Source organism: Lacerta agilis, chromosome 8 (assembly GCF_009819535.1).
Source record: "Lacerta agilis isolate rLacAgi1 chromosome 8, rLacAgi1.pri, whole genome shotgun sequence".
In the NCBI taxonomy this organism is placed as follows: Eukaryota; Metazoa; Chordata; class Lepidosauria; order Squamata; family Lacertidae; genus Lacerta; species Lacerta agilis.
In genome coordinates this window covers 68,955,309-68,972,816 of record NC_046319.1, presented here as the reverse complement: position 1 = coordinate 68,972,816, position 17,508 = coordinate 68,955,309, and the positions used below count along the sequence as shown (strand labels likewise).

General features: G+C 42.2%; 2 protein-coding genes across 3 annotated transcripts in view; both read left to right on the top strand.

The window, feature by feature from the left end:
• The window catches only part of LOC117051588 (sulfotransferase 2B1-like), a 36,931-nt gene extending 36,674 nt beyond the window's left edge, over window positions 1-257 (top strand). For both annotated transcript variants that reach the window (XM_033158130.1, XM_033158129.1), the window contains exon 7: window positions 47-257. In XM_033158130.1, coding sequence (XP_033014021.1) covers window positions 47-156 — 110 coding nt within the window. In that variant the 3' untranslated portion in view covers window positions 157-257. The remainder of the gene's footprint in view (window positions 1-46) is intronic.
• An 8,628-nt stretch (window positions 258-8,885) lies between these two features.
• LOC117051587 (bile salt sulfotransferase-like) lies at window positions 8,886-15,917 on the top strand (the record flags this gene model as incomplete). The annotated part of the gene is made up of 7 exons (XM_033158127.1): window positions 8,886-8,974; window positions 9,432-9,580; window positions 11,486-11,694; window positions 12,110-12,236; window positions 13,059-13,153; window positions 14,712-14,892; window positions 15,715-15,917. Coding segments are annotated over 7 exons (960 nt in total), but the record flags the coding sequence as incomplete, so codon positions are not given.
• Between the last annotated feature and the right edge of the window lie 1,591 nt (window positions 15,918-17,508).

Below are 17,508 nucleotides of genomic sequence, written 5' to 3'. Positions count from 1 at the left end.
CAGTTGAACTTCTTTGCTGTTGCCTCTTGTTCTTGTGTTGTTCCAGGGATTTCTGAGGACTGGAAGAATCACCTGACAGTGGCACAGAGCGAATACTTTGACCGTGTTTATTGGGAGAACATGCGTGGTGTGAATATGACCTTCCCTTGGGAGTGAAGAATCCCAGATAGTTGCTCTTCTGCTCTCCACCCTCACATTCTAATTTGTCATATGGTTTGGGTACCTTCTGCTAAATAAACAGATACCTGATCAGGAATGGTACAGTTGTTCTTAATTTTTTTACAGGTGTGTTTTCTTTTAACACATGCTGTCTCCACTGTAACGGCAAAGCTGAAAGCAAGTGTCGGCCAATCCCCAGGGAGGTTGTGCCTGGCCATGTTCCTTTTTGCAAGTAAAGCTTAAGAAGTTCTTTTATACTTAATACATTCACTGGACTAACAATACATTCAGGTGAATATATATAGGTTAGCTAATTAACCCCTTCCATTCCCTCCTGTTCTCTTGGACCGCTGGAATTCTTTCTCCAGCGCGTCCCTGGGAAATGACTGATATTCTCTAGCAAGGGCAATGAGCTAAAGAATCCATGACACAACTTTATAAATCACCATATGCATGCATTGCATTAAACAGAAAATACAAAGGCAAAATAACAATGGGGGACACAATATCAACAGATACAACAAATACAACTAAGGATCTTTTACTTCAAATATTCCTAACACTAATTACAGAAACTGTTCAACTGGTCACATTATCTGGTAACTGGTCAACACAAATTAAGGCAATATGATCACTCAGTCCTCCCATTCAGTGTTCTTTTCCTTCCCTTTCTTCTATAGGCGTGCACAGGGCCAATGACCCCTCCCCTGTGCATTGGCAGCAGGTTTGTTGCTTCTTGGCCTTTGTTGCTTCCCTGGATCTCCAGCTTCAAGGGATGTTTCAGCACGCTGTGGCAGGTTCTGTCTCTACATGAGGAGGCAGACACCAGCCACTTTCACCACTGGCAGTGTTGTCATAAAGACTGTGTAGGATCTTTGCCACTTAGGTTTCAGAGTCTCTGCATAGGGATAAAACTGGCTTAGCAAAGCTACATGGCATTAGGGCACCTGCTAAAAGAATAGGAGATAGTTACAGAGATTATATCTGCCCTTGGAGGGTGGTGTCTTGGGCCCCCTCCAGCCTTTCCTTTTGCCTCACAGATTAACCACAACGAAGGAGGTATCCAATTATTGATCACACCTCAGTCCTCCTACCTGTTACCCCACCAAATAAGGACAGCCTCCCATACACTCACAAGATATACTGACCATGCCGGATCACTATCCTCCTCGAAATACAATATTCTTCTTCCGCAATGATTATTCCATAACTCCTTCCTACATGGTCTACTCTTTGGCCCAGAGTAATAAAGTTAGTTCATTTGTGTTCCAATCCATCAAACACTCTAAACGTAGAATACACACAATATAACAATACACAATACAATCATACTATCACCACAAGTTCAGACCAATTTAAACATAAACCTCTGCTAATGTCAGGGACAAAAGAGACAATTTTCCCAAATAAGATCCAGTTCTTCAACATCACCTTCCAGACACACTACTAGAGCCTTGCAATTCTCACTATCTTGACATCCTTCAGAACATTCTCCTTTAAGAAACTTTACATAGCAACTAATCCTCTCCAATATAACATTGTACAAGTGATCTAGGGTGTTTGGGTATAGCTATTTTCTCCTTACTGTCTTCTTCTCTTTCTGATGTTCCTTTCTCCATCCCAATTATATTACCAGTTCCAACAGCCATATCAGAGACTAACTTTCCCTCCTCTTCTGTTTCCTGCATCCAAGCACCAGCCATTGATCCTCAGTACCTAATGTTCTACTTACCACCCTCACCAAGCCTATCAGGACCTTGTGTCCAAGAATTAACTCACCACCACCAACCTATTTTTGACCCTCAGAGGACTTAGGGTGGAAACAGGGCAGTAGGGAACAAATTCTAACAGAGTTGGGTTTGTCAGACAGAATAGAACTTGGCCTATTTAGCTCACGTCAGAGCCATCGGTAGGTCACTCTCATCATCTCACACGTGGCGGCCAGCTTAGCAAAATTGCTAACTCCTCACAACGGTGTTTCATTAGGACATGGAGTTGAACCCTTGATGTGCTCATTCAATAGTGACAATTTTTCAGGTTTCTTTTAGGTAACAACAAATATGGGCAAGGCAATAGAGACAGCTCTTGGTCTTTTTAAAACATCTTTGAAGGCTTACTATATATACCACCTCGAATCAGAGCCATCTTCAGGCCTCTCTCATTGTCTCATGCTTCCATGGCGGTCCTCTCCATGGTTTGGACAATGGATTCACCCCCCTAGATGTGCTCTGCAACCTTGGCATGGGAGGTGGTGTATTGCCTTCAATATTTTTTCCTGCTGGGGCAGGGGGGTTGGACTAGATGATCCTTGGGTCCCTTCCAACTCTATGATTCTATGATATGTATACCTTCACTTTATCTTCAATTTTTCTTCCAATCATTCCAAAAATTTCTGCCCCCTTTTCCTCCTGAGGTTCAAACTTACTCCAAATCCTAACTTACACTGTCAGGGCTACACTGTCAGTTGCTAACCACGAGCCCCTTCCCATTCTACTTCAACATTCTCTTCTCCTTCATTCTACATCCCACAAACCTACATCTACATTCCCAAATACATTCTGCCAAGAAGCCATTTCTTCTGTTTCAAAACCTTCCCTGAAAAACTTAAAAACCTGGGATATAAAATAAAACTTCCCCTCTAATCAACTTCGGTTGGAAACAATCAACTGCTCAGAAGACATAATCTTCTTTCTCATAATCTTCTCCCCCCCCCCCTTTGTGGGAGGCAAATTCCCTTCCTTTGCAAAATTCACTGCTGCAAAGAGAAAAAATCCTTGCTGTTTAAACTAAGGCTTCTCTCTGTTTCTGTCCATCTCCCCACTCTCATTGCTTTACCAAAGGTCAATTAGAAACAAAATAAGACTGTACCAGCTTTAAAAACAAACATTCCTGATTGCAAGAGCAGCCCTCCTTTCATGCTAAGAAACTTTCACATTCACCTAAACATTGCAGAGAAATACTTTTACAGCCCATTCTATTGAAGGCACATACCTTGGCACACAAACAATTTCCAAACACACTCACCAAACCCTGGGGTTCAAACAGATTCCTTGAAGGGACAACAAAACAAAACAACAAATACAAATTGTGCAGCCACATATACAGGGAAAAAACAGACTTCCCAGACTTCATTGGCAATGCAGCAAGAAATGAAACAATTTTGGGAACACACATTTTAGGGCTGCTTTCTGCCCCACCTTTCCAGAATGAAATGCAAGCCTCAAACAGGGACCAACACACACGCACAGGCACTGCAGACACAGAACTCATACAACACACACACATACTGAAGGGAAATATTCAACAGGTTCATAAAATTATTACAAGTCATAAATTTTACACAGCAACAAAAATTCCAATTCCCTATCTCAGCTAGCTCAGGTTCAACCTGGGACACTCCTTCCACCTAACATTTACAACGTGCACACGCCTTTCTTCGCACCCAGTTGGTGACTTAGACAGAGTTGCCTCACTAAGAAATGCACCAAAAGGGCCACAAATCGCTTCGCTTAGGGGTTCTAAACCCCCGCGTCTCAGCACCATTCACTGGAGTGTCCACATACACCATTCACCATGCACAGAGTAAAATCACAGAAAAATTCTTAAACCCCCTTCTCTCTCCTCAGAGAGGGCACCCCCCTTCTTTTTCCCCACAGCCAACGGCACTCTTTTGCTCTCTGCTAGCTCCTCCCTGGCAGCCCCCTGTGGCTCACGGCCAGGCTCCGGTGGCAACTCTACTTGCACACTACCGGATTTTAACGGCGGCCCTCTGGCTCACTGCCGTTGCAGGATCGATCACATCCTGCGCTTTCCCCTTCCCTGGTAAGCTGCTCCCCCTGTGGAGCTTACCTGTCCTCTGCAGATCTTACTTCCCTTCCCCCCTGCGGCCGCTTGTCTCTTTCCTCCCGTCGCCACGGTGCAGTTTGGCTCTCCAGCCAGGTGAGCAGGTCCCTTCCCACAAACAGGCAGGGAAGCGCGCTTGGGGCCAGCAAACGCCAGACCAGGAGAGCCTTTTTCGCTGTGCAGCGACGCCTCGGACTCCCTGTTTTCTCAATCCCGGGGAACGGCGAAGGGTTCCCGGCCAATGCACCACGAAATGGAGCCTTATTTGCCCCTACGGGTTCCCATTGTTGCGCCCGGTGAGAAAACATGGAAGCAGAAAACACCTGAGGCTTCTGGCTTCAGAGAGAGAAAGATTTATTATTCTGCATGCAGAGGTACTTGCGGTGTTCAGACATCCAAGCAAGTACAAAACTAGTCAATTTTCAGACAGTTCTTATAGACAGTTCTCTGGGCTCTCTTCCTACCCCAGAAAACTTCCTCTTGTCCTATAAGGAACATTTCCTGTTGTACATATAAGGCAAAATGACATTTAACCAGAGTTGGTTCATGGTGCACTCCAGCAAGGCCACCCTATCTCTTGACCTAGGCAACAGTTCCTCTCTGCACAAGGTCTATTGTTATCCTCCAGACACGTAGTAAGGCAAAGCTTGCCAGAGAGAAGTACAATGCAGATCAAAGTTCACAGCTTTACAGAGCAGTTTCATACAGAAAAGCTTAAGAAGTTCTTTTATACTTAATACATTCACTGGACTAACAATACATTCAGGTGAATATATATAGGTTAGCTAATTAACCCCTTCCAATGCAAGATGCGGGGTGGGGGGTGGGATGGTGAAAAGGGCACTGTAAGAAGGTGCAGATCCCCACCTGGTCCTCTCAAACTTCAAGAACACGAGTCTTCACTCCTGTCCAGTTGTTGGTGGGATGCCTTTTGTGTAATAGACTGGCTAGGACTACAGTACTTCCAGGTCGTGTTATCCAACTGCCATGTGTTCTCAAGAAATTGTTAGGCAAGCGTTCACATAACAAAGCTACAATTTCCATTTATTCCTCTGGGGAGATTTGCAACGCATTCCCAACTGCAGAATTTTATCCCAAAATGACAGGAAAAACAACACAGAAAATCCGTGCAAAAGGCAAACAAGGAAGGAAAAAAATGCTCTTTTATTTGTCTGATCTCTAACCTTGCCTCCCACCATGGTTTCTGGCAAAACAGCTGCCACGGACCAGCAAAACACACAAAGTAAGGCTTGTTGAAGGCTGCTTATTTCTTTACCATACTACACACAAGTCTGGCTTTTGGATATCTGAATCTGTGGTGAATATAGTGAGGTTGGGGTACTAATTCCTTGTCTTTGGGTAAGTGAACTTTCTTACAACAAATGCTGGGCTAGCAGAACCTGCATGTACATTATCTGCAGTGAAACCACCAGAGATATCGATACATGGCTTCACCAGAAACAAAAGTCACATTACGATATGGGAACCAACCCCTAACTTCCCCTGCGTGTCACTGATGAGATCCGAATGCAAATAAGTCAAAGGTGAGCTCCTGCCTCTGTCAAGAGCAATGAGCTATGAGTGCATGAAGCGAGAACACGGAGGGGATGACTTACAGAAGGAACAAGAAACATCTGAGGAAGTCCCACATGTAAGAAGTTTCAGTGGGATATATTCCTTAGGAAGAATGGAATCCTAGCCCATTTATCTGGATTTTAAGTGTGTTTAGAATGGGCAGTTTTACAGTGCAATCCTATACTAATGTCCACTCAGAAGTAGGGATGGTGAATCTGTTGTCAGTTCCTCATTTTCCCAATCTTAAATTCATTTTTTATCTATCCACAAATCCGTTGTAATTTTTTTTAAGTCCTCATGCAAATTCACCAGCATTTGTTTAAAATTTCTACTATACACATTGTATGCAAGTTCCCTTAATATACACATGTTTGCAAATAAAATTACTGAGCAAAAAAAACAGTAGTGTAAGTTATTTCACTACATTACGTCACCAGATAACTTCATTGCAAAAACTGGAGAACGCTGAATTTGAAGTGATTGGTATCATATTAACTTTGCATATTGTTTTGGAAAGTGTGGATTAGGTAGGTTTACCTTTGAATGTGAACTAGATTTTATTCCCCACCCCACCCCTACTCAGAAGTAAGTTCCACTGAGTTCAACAGGAGTTAAGGTAAAGGGACCCCTGACCGTTAGGTCCAGTTGCGGATGATTCTGGGGTTGTGGCACTCATCTTGCTTTATTGGCCAAGGGAGCCGGCATACAGCTTCCGGGTCATGTGGTCAGCATGACTAAGCCGCTTCTGGCGAACCAGAACAGCGCACGGTAACACCCTTTATAAGCAAACACAACACCATAAACAGATGAGGAATAGCTATCGGGGGGCACTTCCTAAATGCTTTCAAATTTTGTAAGAAAACTTACTGTTAAGTTGTGGGTGGACACAGCAGACGACACAGTGATTTCCAAACAGCTCTTGTTTATTCTCAGGCTGGAACAGAAGTGAGCTGAAGGCCTCAGCAGCCTGCTTATATAGAACTCAGCTACAAAGCAACAGTAACAACTTTCTGTAGTTAACCAATCCCTGAACGTCACTTTACAATCCCTCCTTTGCATATGCGGACCTGAGTGAAAACTGCAGCAGAATGAACTATATACACACACCCCTAGTGGCCTAGGGTGAGAACTTCAATACATAACACTTACAGTATGTCTACTTACCTGGTCTGAAAGGCTTCGGAGCTTTACAGGAGGAAGGCCGCAAAGTCCCACCTCATCTTTTTCCACAGCAAGTTTACTGCCCTTAATGGCAGATGCCGCAGGCTTCGACTCTCTACTGAGCATGTGCAGCAATACAATTTCACCCCCCCCCCCCCCCCCGTTTGCTCCCCAGAAATAATTAAGGGACAAAAGTTTCTGATGGTCGCAATTCTTCAGTATGGGAAGAAGTTGAAATATCGCACACTGTTTTGTAGCGTGATAACTGACGGTTGGGATATTGGGTTGTGTGCGTAGGATGCAGGGCTGCCCTGGGGCATTTTGCTACTTGAGGCAAAACAAAATGGCTTCCCTGCTGCTGCCGCCGCCGCCTCCTCCACCTCCTCCTCTGCGCCCCCTGCTGCTGCTTCCTCCTCCATCACTGCCTGAGGTGACTGGAGGCAGCCTGAGGATGCCCTGGCATGCTGAAGGCAGTGGCTGGGTGGGGGAAAGGAGGCCAGAGAGGAGCAGGTGTACAGGGGAGCAGTATCAAATACAGTGATTTTAACTGACAGAAATTGGGAATGCTTAAATGCATTGCTACGTGTTCTGGAATGTTCCCCAGTAGCTCTTGTGCGATCGGTTAACTCTGTTCACATGGGAGGTGTCTTAATGCATTCTCCATTTTGTTTCATGCGCGAATGGCTTGACTGTAATGGCTGCATCTCCTCAAACACTGGAGAAGAGACAGCGTTATATAACTTTCTCTCTCTCTCACTAACTGCAATAGAGGAGAAGAGCACAGCCTTGGGGATTCTGTCATCTTCCCTTCTGTGGGATGCAACTAAGCCAGTGTAGACATCACTGAGACAGAAAGTGCAAACATGCTGGGAATGTGAGCTTGGGAGAACACATCTTTGTTTAGAATTCTGTCCTGCCATTTGGTACCCAAAATCCTCTTGATCTTCATCTTCGTATTGGAGGTTAGCCCCACATTCTCTCTCCCACACCCTTTTGGAGAGGTGAGCCATTGCCAGAGCTGCCCTTAGGCTTGTCCGGTTCAGTAACAATGGAGAGATTTCTGGTTATGGTGGAACCTAGGTGGACAAAATGGTCTACCGCCTCAAGCATGTAGCCACCAATGCGGATGCATGGAGTGCTGGCAACATCCTGACCCAAGGTGTTGGTCTCTGTCAGGCTGATAACAAGGCCAAATTTCATGCAGGCTTGGGCAAAACGGTTGATGAGTTTCTGTGGAGCTTCCTCTGAATGTGCTGTCCGCAAACAACCTCTCGGATTATGTGTCATGATGCAATGTATGAAAACCACCTTTTGGTGGCGGGGGGGGGGTGTTCTTTGTAATTGTCAGTCCTGGTTGGTTCTTCTGGGCTTTCTGTAGAGGTTTCCTGTGTGAGCTAGCAAAGTCCTCAAGAAAACTTCGTATATACCTAAAAAGACAATTCCTGCTTCCTACTGTTAGGCTCCCTTTTCTTTCCTTAAAGAACAATTGCCTGATTCCCGTCTGTCTGATTTCCAGATTGGAACAAGCATGGATTTAAAATTACAGTAAATGCTGAATCAAGAAATTCTATAATTGGCTGCAGCAGAGGGAGAGATGGGACACTCCAGTGCCTCATTTTGCTTTTGAGCTGGCACTTGAATTTTGTTTCTTCCTCCTCCCCTGTCCATTCCCTTTTCCTTTTGAGTTGTGTCTTTGTTATGTACTGAGTTGAATAGGATCCAAAATGCAGCAGTCTGATTAGTCCTAGAACAATAGAATTGAGATTGCAGAAGTCTGACTGGTCCCAGAACAATATGATTGAGATTGCAGCAGTCTGATTGGTCCGCAGGAGCCACCCAATCCAGCTCCAGGTGGAAGTGAATCCACACTCCGATTGGCATACAGGAGTATCCCGGAATTAGCCAATCATGTGGGGCCCATTGTGTAAATAGTGTATATAAAGCAAACGTTTTGGGGGAACGTCATTCCTCACTACTATGAGCTGAATAAAGAGCATGAAATTCACACTTGACTCCGAGTATATTTCAGTCTTTTAGACACGGTCTGTCAGCTTTGTTCCAAAGTAAGCTTCCCCCAGGAATGTTTTCAGTCACACAGAATAATAAAATGCTGTAAATCATTAACTGCATATCAAAGCACATTGTGAACATTGTTCATCTCACCTTGCCATACTGCTGTCAGAACAAGGGAAAGGAAGAGACCAGAAGAAGGAAAGATCAGAAGCAGCCAGTGGTTGTAAGTATGGTACAGGCTGAATTCTAAGGTGGGTTGGGGATGGATCCTTTAGGGCTATAAAAGGAGGGGGTTGTTTCAAAGGTTTATTTATTGTTACTCAGAACCTCCAAGTCCCATAGAGCCAAATGTAGATTCTTTGGTTCATAAAAACTCCCATGTTTTACACTGATTCTTTGGGGGGTCCTGATGCAAATTCTCAGAGGCCACCCACAACACTGCCCAATGCGAAAGGTGATGGTCCTACTTGGAGGTCCCAAAGGATGCGGTATCAAAACTAACTCTCTCATATATCTTGATAAATATGTTCTAATGAATAACAACATGTGTTTGTGAGGGGGGTTACTGCTTTGTTTTTGCTTATTACGTATTTTGTATTTTTGTGTGGCGAACCGCACTTATCTTTGGCTATATACAAATTTAATTAATGATGATGATGATGATGATAACATCTTTACAGTTTTTCAGTGTCATCAATGACTTCTTTCACATACAAGGGAATCAGTTTACCCGTAGTGGACTACTACTCAGAAGAAACACTCCACTATGCTGAAAATGAATTCCAAATGTTGGATGATGATATAGTGTGTGTTACTTACCCCAAGTCAGGTTAGTGGTGCATTTAGGTAATTTTAAACTTGGAGTAAATTGTGTTTCAAAGATGCAAAGAAAGATAGATAGATAGATAGATAGATAGATAGATACTTTATTGTAATTGTACATTGTAAAACGAAATTGAATGCCATCCCACATTTACAGCCTCATATACGCATTTATACATTTACAACCACACATTCACATACATTCCATCCATTGCGACTCCCCAAAGATCATATCATTTGGTTACAGCATTTTAAATAGTTATAGCTCTTGGATAAAAAACTATTTTTAGCCTGTTTGTTCTTGATTTAATTGTTCTGTATCTCTTGACTGAAGGCAACAGTGCAAACAGACTATATCCAGGATGAGATGAATCCTGTAAAATATTGTTTGCTTTTTTAAGACAATGGGAACTATATAGTTCATCCAAAGATGATGATGTCATATTTCAGAAATATTAAACAATAAAATAGGTAATCTCTCCCTGTATCCATTTTAGGTGCTTCATATCTTCTACAGTCTTTGTATGTTAAGACACAGCTTTTGGGGGGGGACCAACTCAGATCAAGAAATAAAAGAGTTTCACTTAAAAACCAATTATTATGGTCCTGTCATGACTAAAGGCTGTGTGTAACATTCCACTCTACCAGGAGCACCATGCAACTGACGAATGCATCTTAAACTCGTTATTCAAAACACCGGACATATAAGCGGGTGGCCTGCATCATAGATTTTTCAGGTACACAGCACCTGAAAATGGGGACTGCATTAACACCACCATGATAAACCTCCTTACTTGGGGGTACCTTAACAATTAAAGTATAGCTGACCTATACTGTGTATTAATGTTGTAAGTTGTAATTTTAATGTAGATTTCTTATTTCTTCTTTTTCCTCTTCTCCTTCTCCTTCCCCTCCCTTCTCCCTCTCCCCTCTCCTCCCCTTTCCCATTCCCTCTTTATTCCTTTTTGGTTTGTCTTTGACCCCCTTTTAGGACTCTTCTTTTAGTATTGTTAAATTATGTATGGGTTGTATATAGAAGCGTGTGTGTTTTTTGTGTTCTGAAATTGTCATGTGTTTTGTTGAGTTATGTGTATGATTTTGCTGTTTAATAAAAATTATTTAAAATTTTTTTTTAAAAAAAACCAATTAAGGTATAGCTGACCTATAAAAAGATCAGGAAGATACACCCTTGCCTAAGAGAAAGATGCTTAAGGAAAAAAGGTCCAAGAATTTCAGATATTCCATCCAAAACTTCCACAGCCAACTTTAATCAATCATTTCGTTTCCCATTTTCTCTCCCGTCATCCCTCCGCGTCCCCCTCTGTATAAAGCTGTTTTGGATTCCTGATTAAGCAGACAAAGTTCTTATCACTGAATGCAGCAGAAGCAGGTCGTATTCTTCTTCAAATGCAGGGCCGCTTAAAGAATCTGAGGCTTAATTACGCCCTCTTGTGGAATATCTGTTCTTCAATACTGGAATAGCTGGATCACATGTTTGATCGAGTATAAAGCTGATCTGCTACATTTTAACAGGAAGATTCTAGAGATGTGCCTCCTGCAGGTGTGAGAAACAAGTCATCCATGAATGCTGATTGTATATAGAAAGCTAAGTCATATGTCTGCTATAGATTAGTCACACTGCTGATATCCTCACCTGCTCCACCCTCATCATTCAGTTTGATTCACCATGTTAAACTAGACATGAATTTTTGTAATCTTGCCTGTGTAGGAGAGTGCTGAGTAACTTGCTGTTCACAAAAAATCATTCCAAGTTTTTATTATCCTTTCAATTGATTTTGCATGGGGCAGACTGGTGCTATTGAGCCATGAAAGGGGAGAGGGAACAAGATGAAGGAAATGTGTTTATTGCATAATCAAGAGTGGTTGAGAAAACTACCTGACATTCCTCTAGGTACCCATTGGATGCAGGAGATCCTGGGCTTAATCTGGTGTGATGGGGACCCCTCCTGGGTTCAGAGTTTACCATTGTGGGAACGGACACCTTGGATAGACAGTATTCCAGGCCTACAGCGTGCCTTGAAATCTCCTCCACCCAGGCTCCTGGCATCTCACCTGCCTTTCCACATTTTCCCCAAGTCCTTCCTGCACTCCAAGGCCAAGGTAAGAGAGGAATAATTGACACATCAAACTTTCTTTTGGCTCATTTTTTCGGCTCTATTAGGCAGCATGACCTGCTCAGTGTTTCAAACACTTCACCTATGACCCTAGTCAAGGCAAGTATCTGACCCAAAAAGGGTGGGGAGATAACCCCTGCCCAAATCAAGGATAGAGGAAGACAATTTGCTGCCTGAGGTGTGGCAGAAAAACACACATCACCAAACACTAATTCCTACAAGCTCCTGAGGGTATAAGGATGGTATAGAAATTTAATAAACAAACAAACAAAACAAAACAACAGTAAATTAAACAACACTTTGCTTCATTTTCATGAGACCCACCTAAGCTGCCTCAGTCTGTCTATAGTTAAGGCCGCTCCTGTTGCCTTCCCTAAATATGTCCCCTCCCTCTCTTCCAGGTTATCTATACTGTGCGTAATCCCAAAGATGTGATGATCTCATACTATCATTTCAGCAAGGGCTTGAAAATAGTGAAGGACCCTGGAACTTTGGAAGAGTACATGGAGGAGTTCCTGAGTGGGAGTGGTAGGGAAAGAGGGAAATTAGCCTGTCTCATTTGTTCTACCTCACTGTTCACTATGTTATCAAGGCTCTTTCCTGCCCTTTCCTCTCATTTCATAGAATCATAGAGTTGGAAGAGACCACAAGGGCCATCCAGTCCAACCCCCTGCCAAGCAGGAAACACCATCAAAGCATTCCTGACAGATTTCCTTTAGTTGTATCAGAGAAGTACAATTCCTAGTGAGATAGGTGGGAAGGGGGGTGGAATGGGAAAAGGTCCCGCAGTACTCACCTCATTTTCTAAAAAAAAGTAATGAATGTCATTAAAGGGGGAATTGGAATGCCTGCAACATGTAGGGAGGGGATATTGTGAATCCCTGGCTCCAGTGTCGTAGACAATATTACCGGTAGATCTCTTGTCTATGTAAATAGAATAATTAGACAACCCAGTCGCTAGGTGGTGCTGGGCTTAGTTGTATCTGGGTGGTGCTGGGATTAGTTGTTCCCTGCTTTTGTAAATAGGTACCATGGCGGTGGGAAGGTAAACGGTGTTTCCATGCACTCTGTCTTCCGTTATTATGTCCTGTTATACCAGAAGTGGTTTAGTCATGCTGGCCTCATGACCCAGAAAGCTGTCTGTAGACAAATGCTGGCTCCCTCAGCCTGAAGCAAGATAAGCGCCACACCCCATAGTCGCCTTTGACTGGACTTAACTGTCCAGGGGTCCTTTACCTACCTTCTACCCAATTGGGTGAATAAAGGCCTTTTGTAGGTTCCTCACTGGTGTATCCTCCATGTCTTTCCTCTCACCTCTGAAACTGTTTACATTCCACTTTGCTCTTCAAGTGTCTTATGGTTCCTGGTTTGAGCATGTGAAAAACTGGATGGAGATGAAGGACAGATCCAACTTCTTCATCATCACCTATGAAGAACTACAGCAGGTATTGGCCCAGCCTTGACAATATTCACACTTCTAGGTTGTGTCTCCAACTTTATGTCATGTAACATATCATTTTGCCATTTTATTTTATTTTTGTTCTAAAAAAAAATCTTCTACAATTGGCAAGGTGAATCTGAGTTAGAGAGGTACAAATTCCTAAGTCGTTCTTACTTTTATCTGGTGCTTTCTGTCCAGTTGCAGTTGATTGGTTCTGCATAAGCCTATGCTCTGTTTCATTGTTTGCTGATGCAGAAATATATGCATTTTTAACAAACACTACCATCACAGCTATCCAGATATTTGCAAATCAGTTTATCTTCCCTGCATGCTCCCTTTCAAAATTAATGGAACAGGCAGCCCTCTTAGTCAAGAGCCTTGTGACACCTTAGAGACAAAGCTCATGGCATGACTAATGGCCCATCACAAATCCACCTGTCACTGCAAACCTAAACATGCCCTTTCAGAAGTAAGTCTTACTGAATTCAGTGGGGCTCACCATCAGGTAAGTGGGGATAGGATTAAAGCAATTCTTGCTACCTTGATTTCACAATTCAGTATAAAGTTGCTATCCTGTCTTGTTTCTCTCACATGTTTAGGAGGGGCAGTTTAGTTATGCTGTAAGTGCAGAAAACTTGGAAGGTGGTGGGGATGTAAAGGATTTTTAAATTTAATTTCACTATTGAAAGAAACATTTAAGGTGGTAAGAAAGGGCAGTCAAATCCAGATGGTTCTCTCCTCTCTTTTTTTAATAAAAACCTGTGGAGCAGTGATAACACTACCAATTTTCAGAAGAGATTATTTATTTCCTTGTGAAAAGAACAATAGTGATTGATGTGTTCCTTTGGTCTTTAAAATGTTATAGGGGGGAAATTACAATAGGATTTCATCCTTAATCTGCCCCCTAAAACCATACACGTGTGGATGAGCATCTCTGAATTATGTGGGATTTACTTCTGAGTAGACATGGTTAGGATTGCAGTACAATCCTTTAAACACATAATAACACTTCTGATGTGGCACCTTTATGCATCAATTAATATATTAGCAACATACTTCAAAGCAATTTATGTATCTATATACAAAGTATGTGTGTTTAAAAAGGAAAGTGTCCTTTGTAGAGAACTAAGGTGAATAGTGCTCACAGCAAGTCTGTGCTGCAATGGGGGTTTGAATGAGCAGATAGAATGAAACAGTTTGATAGTCCATTTTCAATTGATTTCTCCAACATTTCTATTTTGAGTTCAGAGTTCCTTGCTTCTTCTCCAATATATTTAAAATAAAATAAAAATGACTTAAGGCCAATGCACGATGGCATCCCTTTGTTCTACAACAGACCAGGTGCGACCTACAATCTGCTGCTCTGTACTTAATTCAACGTCTTCAGATTCAGAGCTGTCTCCAGTATTTCCTGGGTCCTGTACTGAATTTGAGGTAGCCTTGAATCATTCTTGCTAAATGCTCCCTGCAAAATGGCCTCTTTATTCTTCTTTCTCAAAGGGCAGATCTCCCTATGGCAGTGTCAATATGAGAATTCATTCATTTGCTTTTCCCTTCTGCAGGACCTACGAGAAAGTGTGAGAAGGATTTGTCATTTTATTGGTAAAGAGCTCAACAGTCAGCAAATCGACTCTGTGGTGGAAAATGCCTCCTTCCACAAGATGAAAGACAACAACATGTCCAACTTTACTCAATTTTCAGATACCTATTATGATCACACAAAAGGAAAGCTCATGAGGAAAGGTAACAAAATACCCTGTGATAAACAAAGGCCGTGGCTTGTGCAACCTATGAAAAGTGTGTGTGTGTGTGTGTGAGGAGAGAGAGAGAGAGAGAGTGAGTAGTGGTGGGGAAGAAATTTGATTCAGTTCACATTGAGTAACCCTACTAATATCATACTTTCCTGTACTGAAAATCAACAGTTCTTTGAAATTCATACTTCTCTGAATTTTGCATGCTATTTTCCACACAACTGATCAGTGCAAAAATGAAACTGTTAGCGTAATGTAGGCAAGTAAAAGCATATATTAGTGACAATAACATGTGAAAATGGATCATAATAGGGAAAATGACTTGCAAAAATGTGTGCATTGTGTAAAATTGCATACAAAAATGTGTATATTGGGAGAGATTTGTATTAAAATGTTGATCGATTTTCATGGGAAGATTGTTTTTTAAAAAAATAAAAATTGCAAACCGGTGTGAAAATGTAGAGAACTGAATTGAAGATTTGAACAAAGAGAGAAAAGGAGAAAACCAAAATTGGCAGATTTGCCCATTCTTACTTGTGAAGCTTTATGAAAATGCAGCTAAGTAAGTCTAGGCCATCAACATGGAAGCATGACTACTACTGGGGTACCAGTTGAGGGAGGGCCTGCGAAGAATAGCCAGGGAGCAGGTCCTGCTATTCCTAAAAAAAAGCCACCTGAGGCAGCTGCCTTGCTTTGTCCAGTGGAAGGGCAAGTCCTGAGCAAGACGAAATGGGGTCCTGATTTTAGTTGAAGTAATTTTAGTGGGTCTTTTTGTGGTTGCAAAGTGATTTCATGCCCTCTTGTGTTATTCCAGGTATCTCTGGGGACTGGAAGAACCACCTGACTGTGGCACAGAATGAACACTTTGACCGTGTTTATCGTGAGAAGATGCAGGGCCTGCGCATGACATTTCCATGGGACTGAAGAATGTCAGATTATTCTTCCTGCTATTTTTGATCCTCATGCCTCTTGTGGTTAAGGTGCATCCTGGTAAATAAACAGATTTCTGAATAGAAATTGTATGGTTTTGTATTATTTTTTTTACATTTGTGACTCCTTTTAAGGGTGTTTTTATTTTTTAAGCTTCTGGCCTTTCAGCACCTATTGGAATTTATTAAAATGTCCCTTTTGGCTCCTTGTAGTTCATCCACTTGGCTGCGTTTGCTGGAGTTACCATAGAAACAAGATGTTTTCATGGGTGTTCCAGCAAGATCTGGCAAACTACAGAAAGTCACAGGAGTAATTTTAATTTGTTTAAGTTGTTTAGTTCAATACTGTCACTCCTTTTCACTCTACCAGACAGGTTTATGAGACCTCCATTCCACACAAATGGGATGGAGCGCTCATATGTCGCCCCCCCCCAATTCTTCAGGCTGCAGCAGCTGTACTTCTCGTTCTTCCGTCATTGCCTGCCTTTTCTTCTTGCACCAAGGAAGAGGCATCACCATTTCTTGCCTACCTCCCCTCCTTGGAGCCAACATATCTTCTTGCTAGTGGTTTCTAGTTAGAACCCTTAGCTCACTTCTAACTGGACACTACTGGTAGAAGCTGTTCTGATTTCCAAATACGCTGGCCAACCAAAATGGTAGGAGGGCCTTAAGATACAATCTGGCTCAGAGGAGATGAAATAATTTGGTACATGCCTCATAGGTTTCTCTGGGTGCCTTGGGGCTTGTGAACAGGCTCCAACTCTGCAAACAAGCCCTATGACACAACTGCATTTATTTTGCTCTGACAAAGAGAAACTCACAACTCAGCCAGTAACAGCTTACTACCATCAATAACAGACAGCATAACAGAGAAGCAAACACAGGAATTAGAACCTGCAACACACCCAGATGCCAACTCAGGCCACATTCATGCCATACATTTAAAACACTACGCTAGCACTTTAAACAGCCATGGCTTCCCCCAAAGAATCCTGAGAGCTGTAGTTTATTAAGGGTCCTGAGAACTGTTAGAAGACCCCCCAGCTGTTTTCAAAGAATGGCAAAAAAGAATCTCAAGATTTGTCTGGCAGGGGGAAAAACCCAGAATAAGATTTAAGTTGTTAATTGATATCAAAGAAAGAGGAGGATTTTCTCTGCCAGACTTGAAACTGTACTATGAAGCAGCTTGTCTCTGTTGGTTAAAGGAATGGATATTGTTGAAGAAAACAGATCTGTTGGACCTGGAAGGTCACAATAATAGATTTGGTTGGCATGCATACTTATGGTATGATAAGATAAAGGTACAAAGAAGTTTTGGAAACCACATATTCCGGAAGTCTCTCTATGAAGTTTGGGACAGATACAAAAATTTATTGGAAAGAAAAACACCTTGGTGGTTATCACCAACAGAAATAATCAGTTTAAAAAAGGCAAACATGAGCCGAAACTGGACAACATATGAGACATTACTTAAAAACGACGGCTCTAAATGGAAACTAAAACCATATGAAGAGGTGAAAGAATATGTAAATAATTGGTTGCAGTATCACCAAATTAATGAAATGTTTAAGAGCGACATGAAAAAGACAGGCTTTAGCGAGACTAAATCAAAATTTGAAATCGAAATGTTAAACAATGACTTTAAAATACTTGCTAAAATGTACAAGATGCTGTTGGAA